This window comes from Epinephelus fuscoguttatus, linkage group LG23 (genome assembly GCF_011397635.1).
Source record: "Epinephelus fuscoguttatus linkage group LG23, E.fuscoguttatus.final_Chr_v1".
NCBI lineage: Eukaryota > Metazoa > Chordata > Actinopteri > Perciformes > Serranidae > Epinephelus > Epinephelus fuscoguttatus.
Window position 1 is genome coordinate 9,911,587 of NC_064774.1, and position 22,295 is coordinate 9,933,881.

Sequence of the window (22,295 nt, forward strand, 5' to 3'; positions counted from 1 at the left end):
CAAAACGTTACATAAGTCACCCATTATCCTGTTGTGCCAGTTGTGCCTTGTGTGCATATTGCCCCAGGGCACTGCCCTGGCTCTGAAATCACTGTTGTTGAGTTGTAGTACACATCTTGCATGTTGTTGCTCATGCAGATTGTGAGTTTGCATCCTTGTGCACAAATGACTTGTAATGGGTTTGGTGCAAAGTTCATCTGGCACTCCCAAGATATTTTATCAGTTTTCTGTGTGGGGTGTGATGGTGTGAGGGCCTGAATGGGGGCAGGCTTTACCCAGAAAGGAAACCACTAGTAAAGCAGCAGACCACATTTCATCACACACTTGCTGTGTTCATGCTGACTGGATCAAACATTCCTCTGAGTCTTTCACAGCTTACGGAAGAGACAAGGTAAGGAGACGTTTTTACATTTGCCTTAACAGGACGTTTAGCAGTCTGTGGCTGATGTTAAGCCTGCAATGAGTTTATTATTAATACAATAATAACTTAGGTGTTGCTTATTTTAGCCGGCGGCATATTTTTGTTTTGGCTAATAAATGTACTTAATTGCAGTGATAAAACACTTGTAGATTAAAGTAGAAAGAACTTCTAACTCTCATTATAACCTCCAGTTACCAATATATCACCACATTTGACCATTTACTTGAGGAAAATGGAAAAAAGGAGACATTACAGATTACAACAAAGCAAAAAGTGATATTTATTTTACATCTATAGCCACAATTACAGTGCAATTACACATTACACTTGTTCCCATATGATGTCCGATAGAATTACAGTTAACGTACACTTGGCTTTATTATCAAAAGTTTTGTCATGTCAGTTTAAATCATGATACATTTTCACAATTTCTATTGACCTACAACTTGAGGGAGTGAAACATTTAAGCTAACGTTGAAGTTAATTGATCCTAACATTAATTAGCTAGTTTAAATGTACCAAAGCCTTTTTATTTTCTAGCTAATATAAAAATTGATGACTGGGTGCAGTCTGTGTTGGGAAAGTGCTAAATAGTATGCACATGACATAAACAGCGTCCAAAAGAATGTAAAAGCATTAATCTAAAGTTTAATTAGCCATCAGCTAATTGGGAAGCACAGCCGAGTTTGGTTCCTATGTTAGCTAACGTTAGCTAGCTAGTCTAAATCTATCTGATGCTCTTCGTACGACGGTTTTGTGATTTCTATTCAATGGAATAAAGTAAGATAAACTTCGCGATGCTTAAAGAGACGTTAGGATTCGGAGTTATAAGAATTATATATTATCAAATACATATTAAAAATATCGCGCGAACTAGCCGGAGATAATGGTTAGTTAGCTAACGTTAGCTTGCTAATTCGGCGATGACTGTTAGTTAGCTAACGTTAGTTTGCTAATTCGGCGATGACTGTTAGTTAGCTAACGTTAGCTTGCTAATTCGGTGATGACTGTTAGTTAGCTAACGCTAGCTAGCTAATTCGGCGATGACAGTTAGTTAGCTAACGCTAGCTAGCTAATTCGGCGATGACTGTTAGTTAGCTAGCTAATCAAGCTACTGCACTTGGCCTTGCCCGGTTTTAGATTTGGCTAAACAAATTGTGTGTGGACTGTCAAAGCACACTTAATTATTAATTGAAGCTGTAATTTAATATGTAACAAATAAATATAAGTATAATATGATTTGTGTACTAAAAAGTCACATTTATATTGTGTTTTAAGTTCAGTCTTATTTAATTGTATTCCAGGCGCATATGTATAGGCGACCATTTTGTTTAGTCTAATCGTACATTGTGGTAACATTACTGTAAGACATTTTAATGTATAGGCTTAAATACGCTAGACAGCCAAAAGTACAAGGACACAAATATTAGGGGTTGGGGTGAAAAACATTATTATTATTAAAAATACAAATTAGACTTTGGGTAGTCTACAAGAACAATACAATAAATTGGTTGTTCTGCCCATGAGAGATGTTTTCCTGCAATAAAAATGACGGAAATGAGATGAACATAGTGAAAACTTTAACGTTACCTCGTTAGATAAAAACAGATGTTGACAAAGCTTGAAATCATTTGCTGTGGAAAAACTGCAAGACTAAGCATATCACAAAACATTTAAAATCGCCATAATGTTATATCGTGACTTAAGTATCGTGATATCATATTGTTGGGCTTCTGGTGATTCCCACCCCCAGGAAATATGGATAAAATTATCAGTCTAGCTGGGTGTCTGCAGATCCCTAAAAAGCCTTAAACTCTGTTGTATATTAGTCATTAAACTGTCTTAAATTCAAATTTGTGAAATCTTAATTGACAGAAATTTTTGATCTAATTTAATTTACACGTTTTAATTTCTCCTTGTCAAAATGAGTCAAGCACTTCTGTCCTCATATTGTCTTTTACTTTACGCTTGCACTTACGTGTCGGTAAAATGTAGATTAACCTGAGTCACTCTAAATGACCGTATTCCTACATAAAACATACCTTTGCTCTGGACAACAATAATGCCACTTGCCTTCATACTTACCTGCAGTGCTTGACTAAGAAAAACTGTTTTTTCCAAAAGTCACTCTGAGATTTAAGGTCTTAAAACAACATTATGTTTAGCTGTTGGATACCTGTAGACAAACTAATTTAGGCTTGCGCACGTTTATATCAAGTTATCTGCAAATATTGAGAAATAAATCCATTGAGAAATTGCACATGGATAAGATAACCACACCAGACAGTATGTTATTGACCAATCCACCAAGATAAATACCATCAATACTTGATAACATATCAGGTCCCATCAGCACCTTAAGGCAGGAGTATTGTAAATTTCCTGTCGGCTTTCCTGTTCATTCGAAAGGTGTTAATTGGGGTTTACTGGAGATTACTGTTCGAGCATACACTGCTTGAAATGCAGGGAAACACACTGTACAAGTTGCCAGTCCATCCAAAGGATAACTTTAATACTAGCACATGTACAAGTACTCTGTTTAAAGTTCTTTCTTCAATATGATTACTCAACAAGATGTAGTCATAAACACATGGGGTATTCCTAGTTGTGTGTAAACTTGACTTAGTTATTGTTTACGTGAACCAGAAAACGTCCCGAGAAGTTTATCAATATCTGTCTTGTATCCTTCAGACATGGCCGTCCAACAGCAGCCAACCCAGGTGGTGAGAGTGGTGACGACTTCCCAAGGCCCTGGGACATGGAGCACCGGCCTCTGTGACTGCTGCAGCGATATGGGCACCTGTAAGTTCATCCAACACACCTCATTAGTGTTGCTCACCAGTTTGTGTCACTCATCTCAGCAGACATTTTTCCCCAGCGTACTGTATGCACATAAATGTCACCCCTATTGATGTAGAAACAGTAGCAGCTGTAATATTGCTATCTTTGTGAAATGTAAACATGATGACAGCTATGTAACTACGCTCGGTGGTCCAGTCAAAACAACTTTCTGTGAGTGTCTCTCTGTTGGATAAACTATCTGCAAAGGAAATGAGCATCTGATCATTTCACACAGGGTTTGTCCAGTTGTCCAAATTTCCATTTTTCTCAGCACTTCAAGGACTTCTCGGTTATGTTGGCGAAACAGCAGAGGCTCAAAGTTCATCCTTGATCCTGCAAATAAATAAAAAATACAAAGTTGAAAACCGTACCTATGTTGGTTTTAACAAAATACTGGTACAAAATACTGATTTACATCTTTGAAAAAATATACCATACTTGAGGTTTTGCCTAAGACTAAGAAACAAAGACGTTCTCCGGCAGTTTAGTACTGCTGGACTCACAAGAGGCAACTTTAAAAACAGGAAGCAGCAGAGGCAGAGATATCCCGACTTTAATCCTGGTATAGTTCAGACTCCAGATTTCTAACTACAATATCAAAGTCTCCATCATCCTCTGACTTCCCAGCCACCGTAGTCCAGATTAGAGAAGATCTGATGGATTGATTTAATGTGTATAAATTAAGGGAATAAATGCCATATAGCCTCCCACACTTTTGAAACCAAACCTACGCCCTTGCTGAGACCTCAAGATTATTTTGAGACATGATAAAGCTCCCTCAGAGCCTCAGATAACAGTTTGCAGGACACCAGCCTTTTACTGTAAGTGTGTTTAAAGGAACTGTCATGGGGAAGAATGTCAGTACAAAAACACTCATCTCTCGTGCCCTCCAGGTTGCTGTGGTCTTTGGTGCTTCCCCTGCATGCAGTGTCAGGCTGCAAGTGACTATGGCTGGTGCTGCTGCATGCCACTGCTGGACTTCTGCTGTGTGGTGTCCTGCATCCTCCGCGCCGGCATTAGAGAGCGCCACGGCATCCCCGTAAGGCTTGGGGGGGGGGTGTACATGGGGAGGGTGGTTGCAGGGTTAAATTTTTTTCTGATAAATTATGACTTTCAGGTGAATGATCCAGTAAGTGCTGGCTTATGAACTATTTTTGTTCAGTACATGTCGGCTGTCACAAGCCTAGTCCAGGTAGTTTGACCAGACGCTTCTGTGGACAGAGACGCTGAATGCAGCACTAGGTGTAAACCGAAAGTTAATATTTCCGCAGCGGCAAAAGTAGCACTACCCAGTTACATTGTGCAACAAAATATGATAGTGTGCGTGACATAACAAAATTCTCCAGGCGCATAAGGAGAAGTATTAAACTATACTTTTCTGTTGAAAACATGTCATTACTTTAGAGCATCAAGTGTCGAGCACCCAACCATAAATGAGGCTCAAGCAGGAACGCAAAGAAACAGAAATTATCTAAGAGGATTATCTATGTGACATTATCATATCTTACTATATAATGATGAAAACTGTCTGTGTGTGCCTGTTCCACGTTTTTCTCCTCACTGACTTGGTCAATCCATGTGAAATTTGGCACAGTGGTAGAGGGTCATGGGAGGATGCCAATGACGCAATATTACATCATTTGGCCAAAGGGGGGCGCTATAGCAACTGATTGAAATTGCAAACTTTGAATGGGCATATCTCATGCGCCGTATGTCGCAGAGACATGAAACTTTGTACAGAGATGCCTCTCCTCATGAGGAACAAATCTGCCTCAAGAACCCATAACTTCCGGTTTATAGATTTTCCGCCATTTTGGATTTTTTGAAAAACACTTCAAATGGATCTCTTCCTAGGAAGTTTGAGCGATCTGCATGAAACTGGGTGAACATAATCTAGGGACCAATATCTAAAGTTCCCTCTTGGCAAAAGTTGGAAAACTTACTAAAACTGAGCTTCTATAAGGCAATGAATATTGCGGAGGGCGTGGCTCATCACATAAAGGTGTATAACATCTCAAGGGTTTCACCCATCACCACGCACCTTTGTAGGCACATGACCACACATAATCTGAGGGGACCCCTCCATTATTGACCCCATCAAACAAAATGGGGGCACTAGAGAGCTCATTTCTTATCTAGGCCTAACCGCCACATGGATTTTTACTGAACTTGGTAGATATGTAGAACAGGACGCCTCAAGGTGACTGGAGAAATTTAACTCTAATTGGCAACTGGGTGGCGCTATAACAACAGAAAAATGCTTAAAAATGGCTAAATGGCAATTGTACTATCAAATATTTAAAAACTGTGTGAATACATTGCTCTTCTTAATGGGTTCAGTTGATTATTTAATCTGCAATTTCCTATGACCTGTATCCCAAACACACACCACGTGAAACTGTACGTGGGCAACACAATACATTGTTTTTAAGCTAAGGTGTTAAAGGTCCAGTGTGTAGGATTTAGGGGCATCACTTGGCAGACATGGTATATAATATTCATAAATATGTTTTTATTAGTGTATGATCACCTTTAAAATAAGAATCGTTGTAGTAGCTACCTTAGAGTGAGCTGTTTATATCAACATACGGAGCAGGTCCTCGTCCACGAAGTCTGCCATGTTGTTCTACAGTTTCCCAGAATGGACAAATCAAACATTGGCTCTACGGGGACATTTGCGTTCACGCATTTTTGTATCAGCCATCGCTAGAGGCCACTCAATCCTAAACACTGGACTCTTCAAATAAAACTTTTGTATTTAAGTCTGACAAAGAAATTAGAGTTTTTTTCGACACTTATAGTAACAATCTGAGCCTGTCAGTGGCAAAAATAACAGAACAGTTTTTAACTGTCAATGTGTGTCCAAAACTAGTGGACACACATTGACAGTTTTGATTTCTGTCTAGACTCTTTGTATGAGTACATGGTGAGACTAAAGGCTTTTACTCAAAGAAACATGGCACCGTATGGTAGATTAACGGCTGTAGTTGATTCACATCGTAACATAACTTGAGTAATTACAAGTAAGAAGCTTCCTGTGAAGGACGTCCTGTAACAAAAGCAGTAGTTGTGGTTTATCCTAGGCAAGTTAGTACAGAGTACAGTGGAGTTGCCGCTGTGAAATACAACACCATACTTCCTCATTTTTTTAGTTTTGAAATGCTGCAGTGAGAATACTTGTTTACAGTTACACAATAGTTTTCGCAATCTCACACCAATTGGTTTCGTTTTGAACATGCCATTGTAGAGAAACAAGTACAGACGTGTTAATGAAGCACTTTAAGCAAGAATAAACTATACCAACGTTTAGGGTCAAATTCAGTCCCTCATTTTAAGCTTAGCGCTGGGAACAAATCTGCGAGACCCTGAGTTACAGTGTTGGCTCATTAATGTAGAAATGTGCACACTGTGTAGTGCGTGATAGGTAACAAAAACTGATGCCTATCATACACTATAAGATTTTAAAATACTTTTAAATGAGACCGTGAGTTTACAGTCGCAGACTAAGATGTTGCAAAGACTGGGGATCTTGCAGAGTCATTGTTGGCGAGACTACCGCGAGATTGCTTTTGAGATTATTTTCCATTCTGCTCCTGGCAGCAAACATAATGTCAGACTCCCTTTAAGAAATATGACATGCTAATTAATTCTCATGTGTCGGCAGAAATGCATTGTCACTGTGTTTTGGTTCCTAACCCTACACATCACTGGTTTTGGGAGGTCCTCTCTTTTGTTAATGAGGAACTATGTTTTGCAGGTCATTGTATTGGAACAAGATTGTCATGGTTTATTAGACAAACAAATTTAATTTTCCTCAACAGTTTATAGCTTTGCCCTGAAGCTCTCTGAGATCTTACCCATAATGAGAGCTTGGTCAGCAGCGGCCTGTGTGTGATCATTCAAAGCGGAAGTTGTGTATTGAATGCAAAGTCACTGCAAACAGGGGTATTAATGTCATGACACATACTGTGACCCAGTTTGCTCACAGTTGGCCTCCATTTGATATACGATTCAGTACATTTCTAATTATTGAAATTAATTATGTTAATTTATTCTATTTTAAGGAGGAAGTGTGTAAAAATTGTGCTTTCGTTTTCACAGTTTTCATGTGGAGTTAGGTTTGAAATGCAAATAATGCTGCTTTCTTGTTCTCGTTCACTCACCACTGCTCATCAACCTCGGCACGCTACCTGCCCAGCACCAAACCACAGACAGACAAAATTAGACACGAGTTGGTAAACATGGTGGAACATTTAGCGGCTAAAGAGACAGATGTTTTTGTCAGTGGTGGAGCTCAAAGCACAGCTAAAAGGAGACCTAATATTGAACGTACATTTACCAGTTGGACCTTAAGAAGCTCTATGGAGGTATTTTGTCTTTTTGTTGCAATCATATAAAACTGTTTTGAGAGCATGTTTCTTGAACTGCAATCAAAAATGAAGTTTGTAAGTAAAAACGTGTGATCATTTTGCTCATGAATCAGTCTTTGCTCGCAAGTTAAAAAGTTTTGCTTTGGGGCATCGACGGTACTGACCGCTATGCCGTTGAATAGTTCTGCCTTGGCTAAACATAAGCAATTTACATTCACCAGTTCAAATAAAACATTCTTGCTATTATTAGTAGGCCTGTAGTCAACCAAAGAAAATCTTGGTCGACTAAAGTCGCGCACAATTTTCAACTAATCGATTAGTCGTGGGGAAAAAAAAAATCTGCACGTTATTTTTACTTCTGCGGTGTGTCTGTCACTCTGCAGTTACACCTCCAAAACACTAGTCGGCGGTGGAGGACTGTGTTAAGTGCTGTAAAGTTTAGTTCAAATCAAACTTTATTTATATAGTTCATTCAAAACACATTAAACACACATTAAACATGGCTTAATAGAGACAGTTTCAAACACGAGTACGCAAATCAGCTTCACTATAACTCGCAGCATTCACAGACAAACACTTGTCTTTATCTGGACACATTTTCCCCACAAATACAACATGCTAACGTTATTAGCACAAGCCTTTGGCATTTTACATTGTATAAATTAGCCTAGCAGCTAGCGGACTTTTCCTCTTCTCATATAAAACCAGGGACAACAGCAACATTTAACAAAGGTAACAGTACATAATTTGGCTCCATTACCACTCACAGCATTCACCGACAAAACAACTGTCTTATACTAAACGCATTTTCCAAACAAATACAACATGCTAACCTTATAAGCGCCAGCCTATGGCATTTTACATTGTATAAATTGGCCTAGCGACAAGCAGAGATTTTCTCTGCTCATAGGAAGCCAGGATAAATCCCGAAGCATAAATCCCTGAAGGATAAATCACACACACGACTTAAAATGCTATTTTAGTGGAGGCTTTATTGTCTTCACAATTTATTGTTTCTTATCTGTGAAATTAAAGTAAATAAAAGCTCAGTTTCCACTGAGGGAAATGGTGTCAGCTTATAGAAACAGACAGGAGGTCTGCGTCACCATGTCGCTGAGCGTGAGGGTGGGTGAGTCCAACTTTCTGTCAACAACGGGGGGTGTTTTGAGAACACCCCCATTTTCACAGGTAACTTAGCCTGTCCCCCCACCGCAGGAAATAATGGATTAATCCTGGAAAGCTATTGATGTAGCACTTTTCTCCTTATGGAAGTAACATGGCGATTATTCGACTAGTGAGAATTTAGTCGGATGAGAGCATAGTGACCAAATAATCGACTAGTCACCCAGGAGACTACAGCCCTAATTATTAGGCCTAGTCCGCACGGACCCGTGTACTTCTGAAACCGTGTATTATTCTATGCGATTTAGCTCTTTTCTAAAAGTTTACTAACTACTAAAATCCCACATCCTGTGTTAAATACAATGTATGTTAACTATATTTACAATGAAGCTTGATTCTGCACTCAGCCCGTATTTGAATGTTTACCATTGTTATGGCAACAAGTTACAGGTGATGTTAGTGTCAGTTAGCTTAGCTCAATCGTCCAACAAACAATAACCCATAAAATTATAATTCAACATATTTAAACAAAATCAACGACAGCTACCAACAGTTACAGTCCTTATAACCTTAGCTAATGTGTTGTCACAGGTTACATTGTCAAGATTAAAGTAATAACAGCTTAAATCCCTGTGGAACTACGCTAGCATTAGTGACGGTTGCATCAACTCGTATGCAGTTACCTTACGTTACAGTTCCCTCAAACAATATCACAAAGCACAATACAAACTATATAAACAAATGATCTATGAAGGGTACACTACTGATAATCTGAAGGTGCTTAGGTGACATTTATCCACCTGAAAGAATAAATGAAAACAAACGGTGATTTTGCTGGTCTTCAGTAGCTTTACTCTGGGTGTAACTGCCAACTGTTAATAAACCCAGATTTGCTCTCGTGCCTTTAGTCAAAGCAGTTATGCTTTGAATTGAATGGGGAGCATTTGTATGGTATCTGTAAAGATACAAAATCGATATCACATGCATAAAATAATGTCACAATTGAGTGGGCAGATACACATAAATACCCTATATGTCACACTAACTTAAGAAACAGGCTAAATGACATGATGTTGCACACTCTTGTACAGTAGGTGGCGGTATATACCTTTAAATTGTTTGCAATCCGCCAACCGAGAGAAGAAGAAAAAAAAAAGCTTTGCAAGCTGTCATTCCGATTGAGACTGGCCAATAGAGACATGTCTTACAGCTTTCAATTTAGGCCCCGCCCACCAGGTTCAACTTTTTACTCGCAAAACTTTTTGACTTGCAAATGGAAAAAAATGACTTGCAAACAAAACTTCAGGATTGCAAACAAAACTTCAGGATTTTCAAACAAAACTTGAGGATTTGCAATTTTTAATCAATCATTTTTACTTGCAGTAAAACATTTTTTGATTGCAATATTGATACTTTTGCTCTCAAATCCTTTTTTTTGATTGCAAAACCTACTCTGTTTGATTGAATAATAGAGACAAATGTAGCTCCATATCCACCATCTCCAATTAAAAAAAAAAAAAATTAATAATAATAATTCTGCTTTGAATTAACTCAACGACAGCCAGGCTCATTCACATATTTAGTGTCCGTAAATAGCCTGCTAGATTAAACTGTTTTCAGTGGGCTTCAGAGTATGGATACCCGACCCGAGCCTGACGGCACCCGATGAGTCAGGCCGGGTTCGGATAGCAAATCAGAAATTTTGCTCGGATTTGGCCCACCACTGTGTTGTGCTGTGGCCCATTCAAGTGGACATTTACGTGACAACGCCTGAATGCAACACAGACTGCGCTGCTGTGCGTGCTGCGTGTTAAACTGCGCGCGCAGCAGCCTTTTGATGGTCATTTACACACTGTCCATAACAATAAATATGTCAGGTGGCAGACTGCGTTGGGCTTGCAGTCTGCTGGGTATAGTTGTGTCTGACTTGAGTCGGGTTTGGTCAGGAAAATGCGGCCTGTAGTGTGACTACTCAGGGTAATATGCACCGTTAGTTAATGTCCACAAAAAGTGCTCCTTGTGACACTGACAGGTTCCCAACTGCCCACAAAAACCCACCAGACTCCATTTAAATAAACAGTAATTTTAGCGTGTATAGAGGCAGCATATTTTCACATCTAACTGAGTGAATTAAAGGTTTATTTCAACCAAATCAGAGTTGGTGGTATTTGTTTCTAAAGACTTTGAATGATGTGTGTTTTATGATGGTAAAATTACTGTTTATTCAAATGGAGTCTGGTGGGTTTGGCGATGGTGATTTTGGGGATCTAAGGATCTACATCTTTTCCAACAAGGTCTATCACTGTAGGGATCCTTTCCATAAAGTATGTCAGACCTCAAAAGATTTTTCGGCTAAAAAACACCAATTACCACTGTTGGATTCACCCTTCTCCCTCTCGTTGTCCCTCTCTTTCTCCTGCAGGGCTCCTGCTGTGACGACTGCTGCAAGTTATTTTGGTGTTACCCGTGCGTGTGGTGCCAGATGAGCCGTGAGCTGAAGATAAGGGGCACACAGCCGGGCACCACCTCAATGGTCACCACGCAGGTCATAAGTGGATAGGACGCTTATGTGTTGGTTGTGAGCTGAGGTCGTATGACGTGTTTCTCACCAGCTGTCTTAATGTTTTAATGCGTGCAGCTTTGTCGTATGACATGCACCCCAACTTTTAGCAGTTAGCACTGAGCATTTTTACATTGTTTTGTAGTGATGTGCTGTTTGTAATGATTAGATGTAGCCGTTCTTCAGAAATAGCTTCAGCTTCGCTGTTAAAGCCAAATGTTTCCAGTTGATTGTTAGCATGTCAGCACATTGGATGTTATGATACTGTCTGTCAGGTCAGGCTCCTGCCCGACCTTTGATCCACATCCAATAAAATATTTGACTTAACAAGCTCCGCTCCAAATCTGATTTTATTCACGTCACATGAGTGGAGTTAAACCTGTGTAAAAAAGGAAAATGATCTGTGTACACACCTCTATAAAGGTAATATATCATAACATGCAATGTTACTTTCATAGAGAAACAACCAACAGTAGGCTATGTGTTTGGATTCTGAATATCAGTTAATGTCAGAAAATGAAGATGCAATATGCTTTCAGGTTGTCAACACAATGTTAAGATCAAGAGTACTTACACACGTGTGTCAATTACACACATGCATATATATAAAATGTGTATTTCCATTGCAGGTATGGTCTTACATTTCATAAACGGTGGTATTAAAAAGGTCTAAACAGTCTTAAATTTAACTGTGTCATATCCGTAGACACCCTGGTTTAGAATTTGGTGGTCGAAAGTCAAAGGTCACGGTCAGTGCGACCTCTCAAAACATGTTTTCGGCCGTAGCTCAAGAAATTTTTCGCAGATAATATCATTAATTTCACAATTAATTTCACAGGAATGCAAATGTCTAACAGGATAAAATGATGAAGTGACATTTTATATCCAAATGTTTAAAGATCAGCTTCACTGTGACATCATTATGTTTAGCAGAAACTTTTCTGACCATTACTCAACGTCAGATACTGAATCAGTGATGATAATCCCGGGTGTCGATCTCAAAACTGCTAATTATATAGATCTTCTGTGCTGCTGGGGGGAAGATGTGTGTGAAGCATGCATGTTCTTACAGTCGTGTATGTAATCGGTGAGCAACTTGACTCGGTTTCCGGAGGCATACAACCACGAAATGGTAATTCGCGATTTTTAAAGATAGGTTGCATTAGCGAGGGGGTAATGCCAGACAAGGTTTCCATTATCAAGATTAAGAAGACAGTGTGGTCAGAACTGCTATGGTTGCTTGCCAAAGAAAAAGAAAAACCTGATTCAGGCTGATACCAGCCAGTGCATTAATTTAGACCCACTTCGGCAGGTGTCCCATATGAGGAATGAACAGGCACCCAGTTTTCACCCAGATCATGAGATAATGATATTTAAATATTGTTAAATATTTAAATGATATTTAAATATTGTTATCTCGCCCAATGTCAGCTGGGATAGGCTCCAGCCCCCCCGCGACCCTCAAGAGGATGAAGCGGTTAGAAGATGAATGAATGAATGAATGAATGAATAAATATTGTTATTATTCTTATATTACAAGAATAACGACGTAATATTACGAGAATAAAGTCATAATATTACGATTTTATTCTTATTTTACAAGAATAAAGTCATAATATTACAAGAATAACGTCGGAATATTACGAGAATAAAGTCGTAATATTACGATTTTATTCTTATATTACAAGAATAAAGTCATAATATTACGAGAATAAAGTTGTAACTGAGAAAAAGTCATTACGAGAATAAAGTTGTAATATTACGATTTTATTTTTATATTACAAGAATAAAGTCATAATATTATGAGAATAAAGTTGTAATATTACGATTTTATTCTTGTTATATTACAAGAATAAAGTCATAATATTACAAGAATAACGTCGGAATATTACGAGAATAAAGTCGTAATATTACGATTTTATTCTTATATTACAAGAATAAAGTCATAATATTACGAGAATAAAGTTGTAACTGAGAAAAAGTCATTACGAGAATAAAGTTGTAATATTACGATTTTATTTTTATATTACAAGAATAAAGTCATAATATTATGAGAATAAAGTTGTAATATTACGATTTTATTCTTGTTATATTACAAGAATAAAATCGTAATATTACAAGAATAAAGTCAGAATATTATGATAATAAAGTCGTAACTGAGAAAAAGTCATAATATTACGAGAATAAAGTCATCATATTACGATTTTATCTTGTTATATTACAAGAATAAAGTCGTAATATTACAAGAATAAAGCTGTAATAATTACGACTTTATTCTTGTAATATTACAAGAATAAAGTTGTAATATTACGAGAATAAAGTCTGAACTGAGAAAAAGTCATAATATTATGAGAAAAAGAAAATGTATTTGTCGAGGCAATACACCTGAGACAAAGAGCAGCTGCCACAAGCAGGTTCATCCTCTAACCCATTCTGTTTGTTGTTGTTGTTTCCTTAAAAACTACGACTTTATTCTCAAAATATTATGACTTTTTTCTCATTAAATTACAACTTTATTCTCATAATATTATGACTTTTTTCCTCATTAAATTACGACTTTATTCTCGTAATATTACAAGTTTTTTCTTGTAATATTACAACTTTATTCTCGAAATCTCCGAAAAAAAATTTCTTCAATGTGGCCCTAATACTCCGTCGTATAAATAAATATAAATGAGTGGTATACTTTTTTTCTCCTTTTGTCACACCATGGCCAACAATGGTATAAGAGCTGCGCATCGGACAGTACTGTGGCCACCCTGTCTTGGACACCTTGTCAGACAGTATCCCTTACCTAATCAAACAAAATGTATTTAAAAATCAAGAATTACCGCCATCAAGTTGCAGTTACCATTTATATATACGTCTGCGAAAACATGGATGCTTCACACACGTCTCCCCCCGACAGCACAGAAAATCTATACAATCAGCGCAGTTTGAAGATGGACACCCAAGATGAGAGTCACCAATTCAGTCTCTGACCAAATGTCCCCCTTGCTGTTCCTTTCCTTAAAGTATAAGGTCATTAATAGTAACCACATTTTCAGTTCCTCTCTTACAAAGTTAGTGTCATTTTTTTCGACAATGCACATGTAAACGTGAGGTTAATGTCCAATAAAAAGGCACTGAAATAATATAATTATCTACATTTTGCAACCAAGGCAGATCCACAGACTCTCCCATTACTTTCGTCCAGCAGCTGAAAAGCAACACACAAAAACTTCTTGGGTATTGAGGATCTTCAGCGTTTATTCACGAGCAAACTGTGAACTACACTGTACATTTACTGCACACTGCTGCTATTCTACTGCTTGGCGCTTTGAAATCTCAAGACAAGACAAAACAAGTCGAACACAGTTGTTTAGCGTGAACGCTGCCATGATGTTTGCAGTCCAGACAGGGAGTTACTCTACCAACCAGCTAAAAGTCTGGTGTCTTATCATGGTGTCTTGATTACAAACATTTCACAGTTTCACTTGCCTCTTTTCTCATGATGTGAAAGTTGCAGATACATAGAAGGTTACAGGTTGGATTGTAACCGTCTTACTCGCTTCCTGGTTCCTGGTTAGACACCTGCATTCACACCACAGCAGACAGTTTGAGATAGTATATCCAAATTATCTGCAGGACTGTTTTTATTTTTACATGTGAAACATGTCGGTATATGTCTGCAAAAAATCTTTATCAACAGGCTCAGTTTGCACTCAGTGTTTGACAGAAAATAACCTTAAAAGAATCAGTTTCTTTCAAATTATTAAAGTAAATTTAACACCTGTTTGAAAGAAGACTTCTCAAGGTTTATTCATAATTCCTAAACCCTGCTATGGAGTTCAGTTCAGTTTAGGATTAGATGTTACAATCCCTGATGCACATACTTGAGACTAGGAGGGGGAGTAATAGTGCCATCTATGGAGCTATATTTGTGTCTTTATTACATGCGAGAAAATAAATGATTTGAGAGGGAAAAAAATGTTTGAGAGAAAAAAAAATATTTGAGAGAAAAAGTTTTCACATGATAGCAAAAAATAATAATATTTGAGTTTTGAGAGAAAATATTTTGTCATAGAATGTAAAAAAAATAATCTGAGATTTAAAAAATGATTTCCGAGAAAAAAAACCATAGCGCATCTATGCCGGTGAATCCACCATGGTGGATGAATGATTCAGTTGAATTCGACTCTCAAGACGATCCTCACCTAGCTGTCAAGTCGATTGAGACTGGCCAATAGGAACGTGGCCCCGCCCATGACATTATTTTCACAGTGAGAACAAAATCCTGACACAAGAGCAAAGACTTTTTGAGAGAGAGAAGAAAAATGTTTTGAGAGAAACAATTTTTTTGAGAGAGAGAGAGAGAGAGAGAGAGAGAGAGAGAAAATGTTTTCACACTGATAGCAAAAAAAATAATATTTGAGAGTAAAAAAAGGTTTTTGAGAGAGTTTTTTTCTTGGAAATAATTTTTTAAATCTCAAATTATTATTTTTTATATTCTATGACAAAATACTTTCTCTCAAAACTTTTTTTAGTCTCAAATATTATTATTTTTTGCTATCAGTGTGAAAACTTTTTCTCTCAAATATTTTTTTTTTCTCTCAAACATTTTTTTCCCCCTCTCATATCATTTATTTTCTCGCATGTAATAAAGACACAAATATAGCTCCATACCATCTGGGGGTCCGAGTGGGAGCCAAAGGGTTAGATGGATACCAAATAGGAAAGAACAAAGCTAGATAGAAAGGTAAGAAAGAGCGTAGGGAAGGCAGAGCCAAGGAGAGATGTCTGTGCGGACTAAACTCTCCCCTGTGGAGATTAACTGGTTGAATGTTGCTGCACATAGTTGAGATTGTGGATTAGGGTTGGAGCCATGGGTAAAAGCTAGGGGAGGGCAAAAGCTTTATTGGGGTCATCAGGTGGGTACCATCCTTCACTGGTGTTTCAATGGTAGGCCCACAACACCTCCAGAGGGCTGTCATGAGTGGTATTTCGAGGCCCAAGTGGCGTCTTCCCTCTCAATCCATAGCCACCAATTTACCTGGGGCTTTGATGGCCTGACGTTGGGCTCTGCCTCGAATTCCCATTTCTTTGAGCAGCCTGGTAGTTGACTTGCCTACGAAGCGTCTGCAGCCCGCTTCGACTGGTCAAACCTTTGCTGTCCAGCTGCGTCGCTCAGTGTCAGCTCTTAAGGCTCTTGCACTTGTAGGCCTCATTTCCTTCACATATGGGACGCTCTACCCACTAAGCCACTGACTGCCCTGTATTTTAATCATGAAAAAATGTAGATCACCCTACCTCATGAATAACCACATTACTCCACATAAAATCCTTACCTATCTATTTACCTGCAACACTTGAATTGAAAAAAGAGGATTCGTCCATAAAATCTGTCTTAAATTTGGTGAAAAGTGATTTTGAGAAATCTTAAAACATTAAATTTAAGTGTCTAATACCTGTCGACACTCTGAGTCATTTGAATGGCAGGATTCAAGATTCAATACTTAATAGCCATGCCAACACAGTTGATAGGAATTTGCCTCAGGGCAGGTAGACAGGTAGACAGGTAGTAGACACGAACACAGAAACATTTGTGCACGTGAATCTGCCAGATAGAGAAACTGAAACTCAACACTTTGACAGAGTCCCAGTGGATCCTTAAAGCAGTGGTTCCCAACCGGTGGTTTGCGGTCTGAAAGTGAGTCTGAATGGACCACAAGTGACTCGTGAACGTGCCAAGTTTGTAGAAACACACTTTTTATTGTGAAGTGCAGTAAATTTTGAAGAGCTTTTATTTTGAAGTGCCTTTTTCAATTGTAATGTGAGGGACAAACAGATAACTTCTTGACAGAGTCAGCAAACTAACTTGATGACATGGCCAAACATACAGAATGTTTTAAACTGTGTGGAGCTTTAACTAATGACTAAGAAGAAATCTGGACCCTGTGGCTGGGCCAGTTAGGAGCCACTGCCTTAAAAAGTCCTAAAAGTCATTGAGTTCAGTAGTCTAAAAAAGGCCTTAATTGGTATTAAAATGTCTTAAACCAATCTTTTAAAAGTCTTAAATTGCTAATATGTTGGAAGTAGGATTTTATGAATCGTGTTTTTTGGATAAGGCTTGGTTAAATTTTTTTTTTTTAGAACTCTTTTGATTGAGGTTTTCAAAGTTAAACAGACGGTGGCAGTAGTAAAAATGTGAAAACAGCGTTTTTGTTATAAAAATATAGAAAATATTCAACAAGTCAAAAATTCAGTTCTCGAACTCGATTTCTCAAGAACGCCTCAAGGCAATTTCTTCAAATTTGGCACAAATATCCTTTTGGACTCAATGATGAACGGAGTAGAATTTGGTGGTCTTAGGTCAAAGGTCAAGGTCACTGTGACCTTGTATGTCTCATCCCCGTGAATGTAAAATCTCAAGAACACCTTTATGGGATTTTTTCAAATTTGGCAAAAACGTCCATTTGGATTCAGGAACAAACTGTTTAGATCTTGGTTGTCAACGGTCAAGGTCACCATGACCTTGCATCTGTCTCATTCTCGTGAATGCGATCGGGGCAGGGTGAGCAACACAAAATCACCAATAAAGCCTGCCAAAAAACAGCAGGTATTTCCAGGTTCTGTTCGACCGTTGTCTCTGTCACACCGAGGAAGTGTTACATTTCTTTTTCAACATTTTAAGTAGATTATCTGACTTTTTACTGTACCAAAAACGTAACAAAATTGTCCCTAACCCTAAGAAATTGTTGTCTGGTTATGTTATTGTTTTCCTTCAGATTTGGTTATTGTGAAATTGGTCTTCAGTTTCATTCTGAGTGGTATTAAAAAGGTCGTCGAAATCTTAAATCTAAATTGTCTTAAAGGGCCAGTGTGTAATATCTGGCATGGTTTATTGTCAATCTGAATCTGAATCTGAATATTCTACCCATTAATATGTTTATACAAGTGTATGATCGCTATAAAATAAAATTCATTTGGTTTTCGTAGCCTTATAATTATGCTTTTATATATATATATATATATATATAAAAGCCATGTATGTATCCAGCCAGCCAGAGAACGCATTTCGCGTGTATAAATGAACCAACGAAGACAGCGGAAGGAAGGAAGAAGGAGGAGGAAACAGCAGAGAGTGTTAGTAGTTCGTCGATAGAGAGTAGTGAAAAGTTTTTTTAGTTATAAAGTTTGCAATGGACCACACTTACCACGCAACAGGAGAGAATGAACCCGAACCGTCATCTGCGAGGAAAAGAAGACACAACTTCACTCCTTGTGATGCACTCTCTGCGGTGCTTTTCCTCCTGATGATATATCTCCCCAACGATGGTAGCACCGAATCCCATTCTGTGCATTCAGCCTCTCTTCTCGCCCGCTCAGCATCAAACACATGGAGTTCCTCATCTGTATGCTCAAACAGGTATGGCTCTGGGTCTGTGTCCGCTACAAGAAACTCTTCCAAATCGCGTTCAAAGTCGTCCATTGCAGCTACTATAGTCCGGAGATATCGCTAGGCTAAATAAACAGCTGAGCTCTGTTTACAGGCTACGCTGTCAGTCAGTGTGCGGACTGGAGGTTGGTGGAGCAGAGAGGGGAGGGGGGTCCCCACTCTGTATGGTCAACGAGTATGTGTGTAAAGTTATGAAGTGTGTCTGTTACGCTAGAAGAGTCAGAGTTTGGGACGGAGTATTTTACCCCCTGGGGTGTTACCGGAGTTTCTGGAGTGCTCAAATAAACTGGCCTTTTTCCTGAACGCTCATCTGGTCTCCTGCTCGTGAGGGATTCATTACAATATCGTAACATGGTTTAGATTTCTAACTAAACATTCACCTCGTCGCTAGATAGACCTACTCCTGAAAAACTTGTGCGCAAGGCCACCGTCATTTACCCGACGGGAGGGGTGAGCGAGCCCTGCAATCTAGAATTTGACCACTGATGTCACTGTTTTCAACCCATTTTACACACTGGCCCTTCAAGCTGTAGGAACCCTGCTTTGACATGTCAGTTATAAAGATATTTAAGATAGATTGATTATCATTTAATATTTTAAGGGGAACAGTCTTTATAATCATGATAGCGTAAGAGAGAATTGAAAATGAGGAACACGAGTTAGAAGAACCACACAGGGATGTGGTGACTTCACGGTATGGTAAACAGAGTTTCACAAATAGCAGTCATGTTCCTTCATATGATCAGCCTTTGTAGTGAAGTGTTTACAGTGGTTTATTAATCTCAAAGTAAATAAATCTCTTGTAAGTAATACGTCACACAAAACGAAGTCCACGCCCTCAGCCTTTTAGCTTACTTCCTTATTTATGTATTGTTATCATAACGTATTATTAGAGGACAAAAGTACACAGATGAGAATGACTAAAATACAAAGGACCAGGGGAACCAGAAGTCGACCATAAACAGGAATGTCCCCATTTAAATCTGGTTCCTTGATATCTCTCCACTATTGTTATCTAATAAAGGCTGAATCTGGGTGTGTGTGAGTAATAAAGCTGAGGGCGTGCAGTGCATTCATACCCTTTGATCTGTATGCTGAGGCCAAGTTCAAATAGTCTTACAAGCAATTATACTGCTGCGTGTACGATGTTACAGGAACTGAAGCGTCATTGTAGTTTTAGAGTAATTTATTAAACGCCATACTTTATTTTTGTTCATCTTGCTTATTGGCTTTTAAAATATTTGGTTTTTTTAGCCATGGTAGCAACAATTGCCCCAAGGATGGCAATGTTGCTGGGTTCACCACTTAAATCCAGACTGAAATATCTTAACATTGTTTCATGCCATCAGTGGAGGAGTTTTCTATGTTTTGTGTCTAAGGGTGCTTTCACACCTGCCCTGTTTGGGTCACTTCAATCAAACTCAAGTTCGTTTGCCCTCTAAGTGCGGTTTGTTTGGGCAGGTGTGAACACAGCAATCACACTCAGGTGTGCACTAGAACAACCGGACCCAGACCTTCTTGAAGAGGTGGTCTCAGTCCGGTTACAAACGAACGAGGCTGGTGCAGTTCGTTTGTGGTGAGAACGTGTTCCGACACATGCTTGTTTTTGTCACTGACAGGCTCAAATTGTTCTTATAAGTGTCTGAAAAATTTTGAAAAGGATCCCTACAGAGATAGACCTTTTAATTAAAGAGAAAGATCTTTTTTGTTTTACCAGAAATAGCCCCAAAATTGCCATCGCCAAACCAACAATCACCAACTCTGGTTTGGTTGAAATAAACCCTTAACTCACCCAGTTAGATGTGAAGACACGCTGGCTCTATACACGCTGAAATCACTGTTTATTTAAATGGAGTCTGGTGGGTTTGACAACTGTGATTTCGGGGCTGTTTCTGGTCAAACCAATGGGATCTTACCCTTTAACATAAACGTCTGTCTCTGTAGGGATCCTTTCCATAATGTGTCAGACTCTTTGAATAATAATCTGAGCCTGTCAGTGGCAAAAACAAACACTTTAAGAGACATACATTAAGGGTACGAACATGCCCCAAGCAGTTAGGTTACAGTCTGTTTTACTGCTCCCGACTGCAGTGTTCACTCTCAATACTGGACCAGATTCAGAAGTTGTTGTCTCCATTAGTCACTTAGACACATGGGAAAATGAGGTCAAGCTAAAATAAACAGAACTTACTACCCTTTAATATTCATCTCTGATTTAGTTATGGTAGAAACACTGAGGAGAGTTCGAGCTGTAACTGAGGGGAGGAAATAAGGGGAAAGGGGAACATTTTTCTTTCACTGCGGTTCCAAACTAAACCTTTCAGACTTGAGTTTTTGGCTGAAAACACACATTCAGTCCAACGATCCTCCAACTCCAACAAAAACAGTTCACGGGGAGTTGAGTGTCCTGGGTAAACCACATGATGGAAAGGAGGAACACTTAGATGAAACATTTCCTGTTTGCTTGTTTCCCTCTCAGTTCAGTTTTGTTTCACAACCAACAAAAGAGAGTTCCAGATTTTCCTTGCAGTCATTTTTATAGTATTAGACTGTGAACACTTGGCTTCGGCCCCAAAAAAATCTTTCCCATGAAGCCAAGAAAAACCGACAGTGTCTTCTGGCGTATGTAACTGTCACCCCCTGTGCAGCTGTGCAGAGGAGTTCTCATCAGAGGAGAATCATCAGATGCTCTGATATGATAAAATCTGCACAGATGGGGGGGCTCCGATGCAAACTGCAGAAGATGGCAGTAAAAATCTACGCTGAAAGACTTTAGGTAACGCTTACTGTGACGCCTGTGTCTGAAAGCAAAGTGTCCTCATAGAACAGTTTGTATAATATCCTACAAATTAGCAGGTTATAGTGTATCATAATTGTCATTGTTGAAATACATTACAATCATTCTATAATGCATTATATCATGATTATAAGTTACTCTAAGTCAGTGGTTCTTAACCAGTGGTCCTTGAGGGAGTTCCAGAGGGTCCCCAGAAAAAAGAGGAATCATTTATTTTCACTTTTTAAGTCACTAAAGAAGTGGAAATGAGAAAGAGTCATAAGACTCTATACTAAGAGTATTGTGATCACAGGCTTCACTTCCTCCACAGTTATCTCCTAAAGTGACAAATAATATCTAAAGCCCAAAATCTTTTCAGATGGAGGTCCCTGAAGCAAAATTTAATGGGGTCCTTACCATGAAAAAGGTTGAGAGCCCCTGCTTTGGTGGCCACCAGGTGCTTAGAGTAGAAAAGATAAGTGGTTCCCAACTGGTGTGTCCATTCTGAATGGTTCACATGTGACTCGTGAACATGTCAAGTTTGTAAAAAACACTTTATTTTGAAGGTCAGTGAATTTCCGGGGACAAGAGCTTTTATTTTGAAGTGCTGTTTCATGCTGTAGAGTGAGTGACTAGAGCCCCGTTCAGTTCGGCATGCCTTTTTTCCCGTCTCCACTGTGAAAAGTTGTGGATGGTACCAATGAAACCGTTCCGTACTGTCCCCATGTTTGGTCCCCCCTCTGTTGGGGTACCTAGCACACAGATCT

General features: G+C 38.7%; 1 protein-coding gene across 1 annotated transcript; it reads left to right on the top strand.

Annotated features, from left to right (window-relative positions):
- Nucleotides 1–138: 138 nt before the first annotated feature.
- On the top strand, nucleotides 139–11,644 carry ponzr1 (plac8 onzin related protein 1). The gene is made up of 4 exons (XM_049569068.1): nucleotides 139–391; nucleotides 3,113–3,223; nucleotides 4,156–4,301; nucleotides 11,177–11,644. The coding sequence occupies exons 2-4, from the start codon at nucleotides 3,115–3,117 to the stop codon at nucleotides 11,312–11,314; spliced, it is 393 nt and encodes a 130-aa protein (XP_049425025.1). The 5' UTR covers nucleotides 139–391; nucleotides 3,113–3,114; the 3' UTR covers nucleotides 11,315–11,644.
- The last annotated feature ends 10,651 nt before the right edge of the window (nucleotides 11,645–22,295 follow it).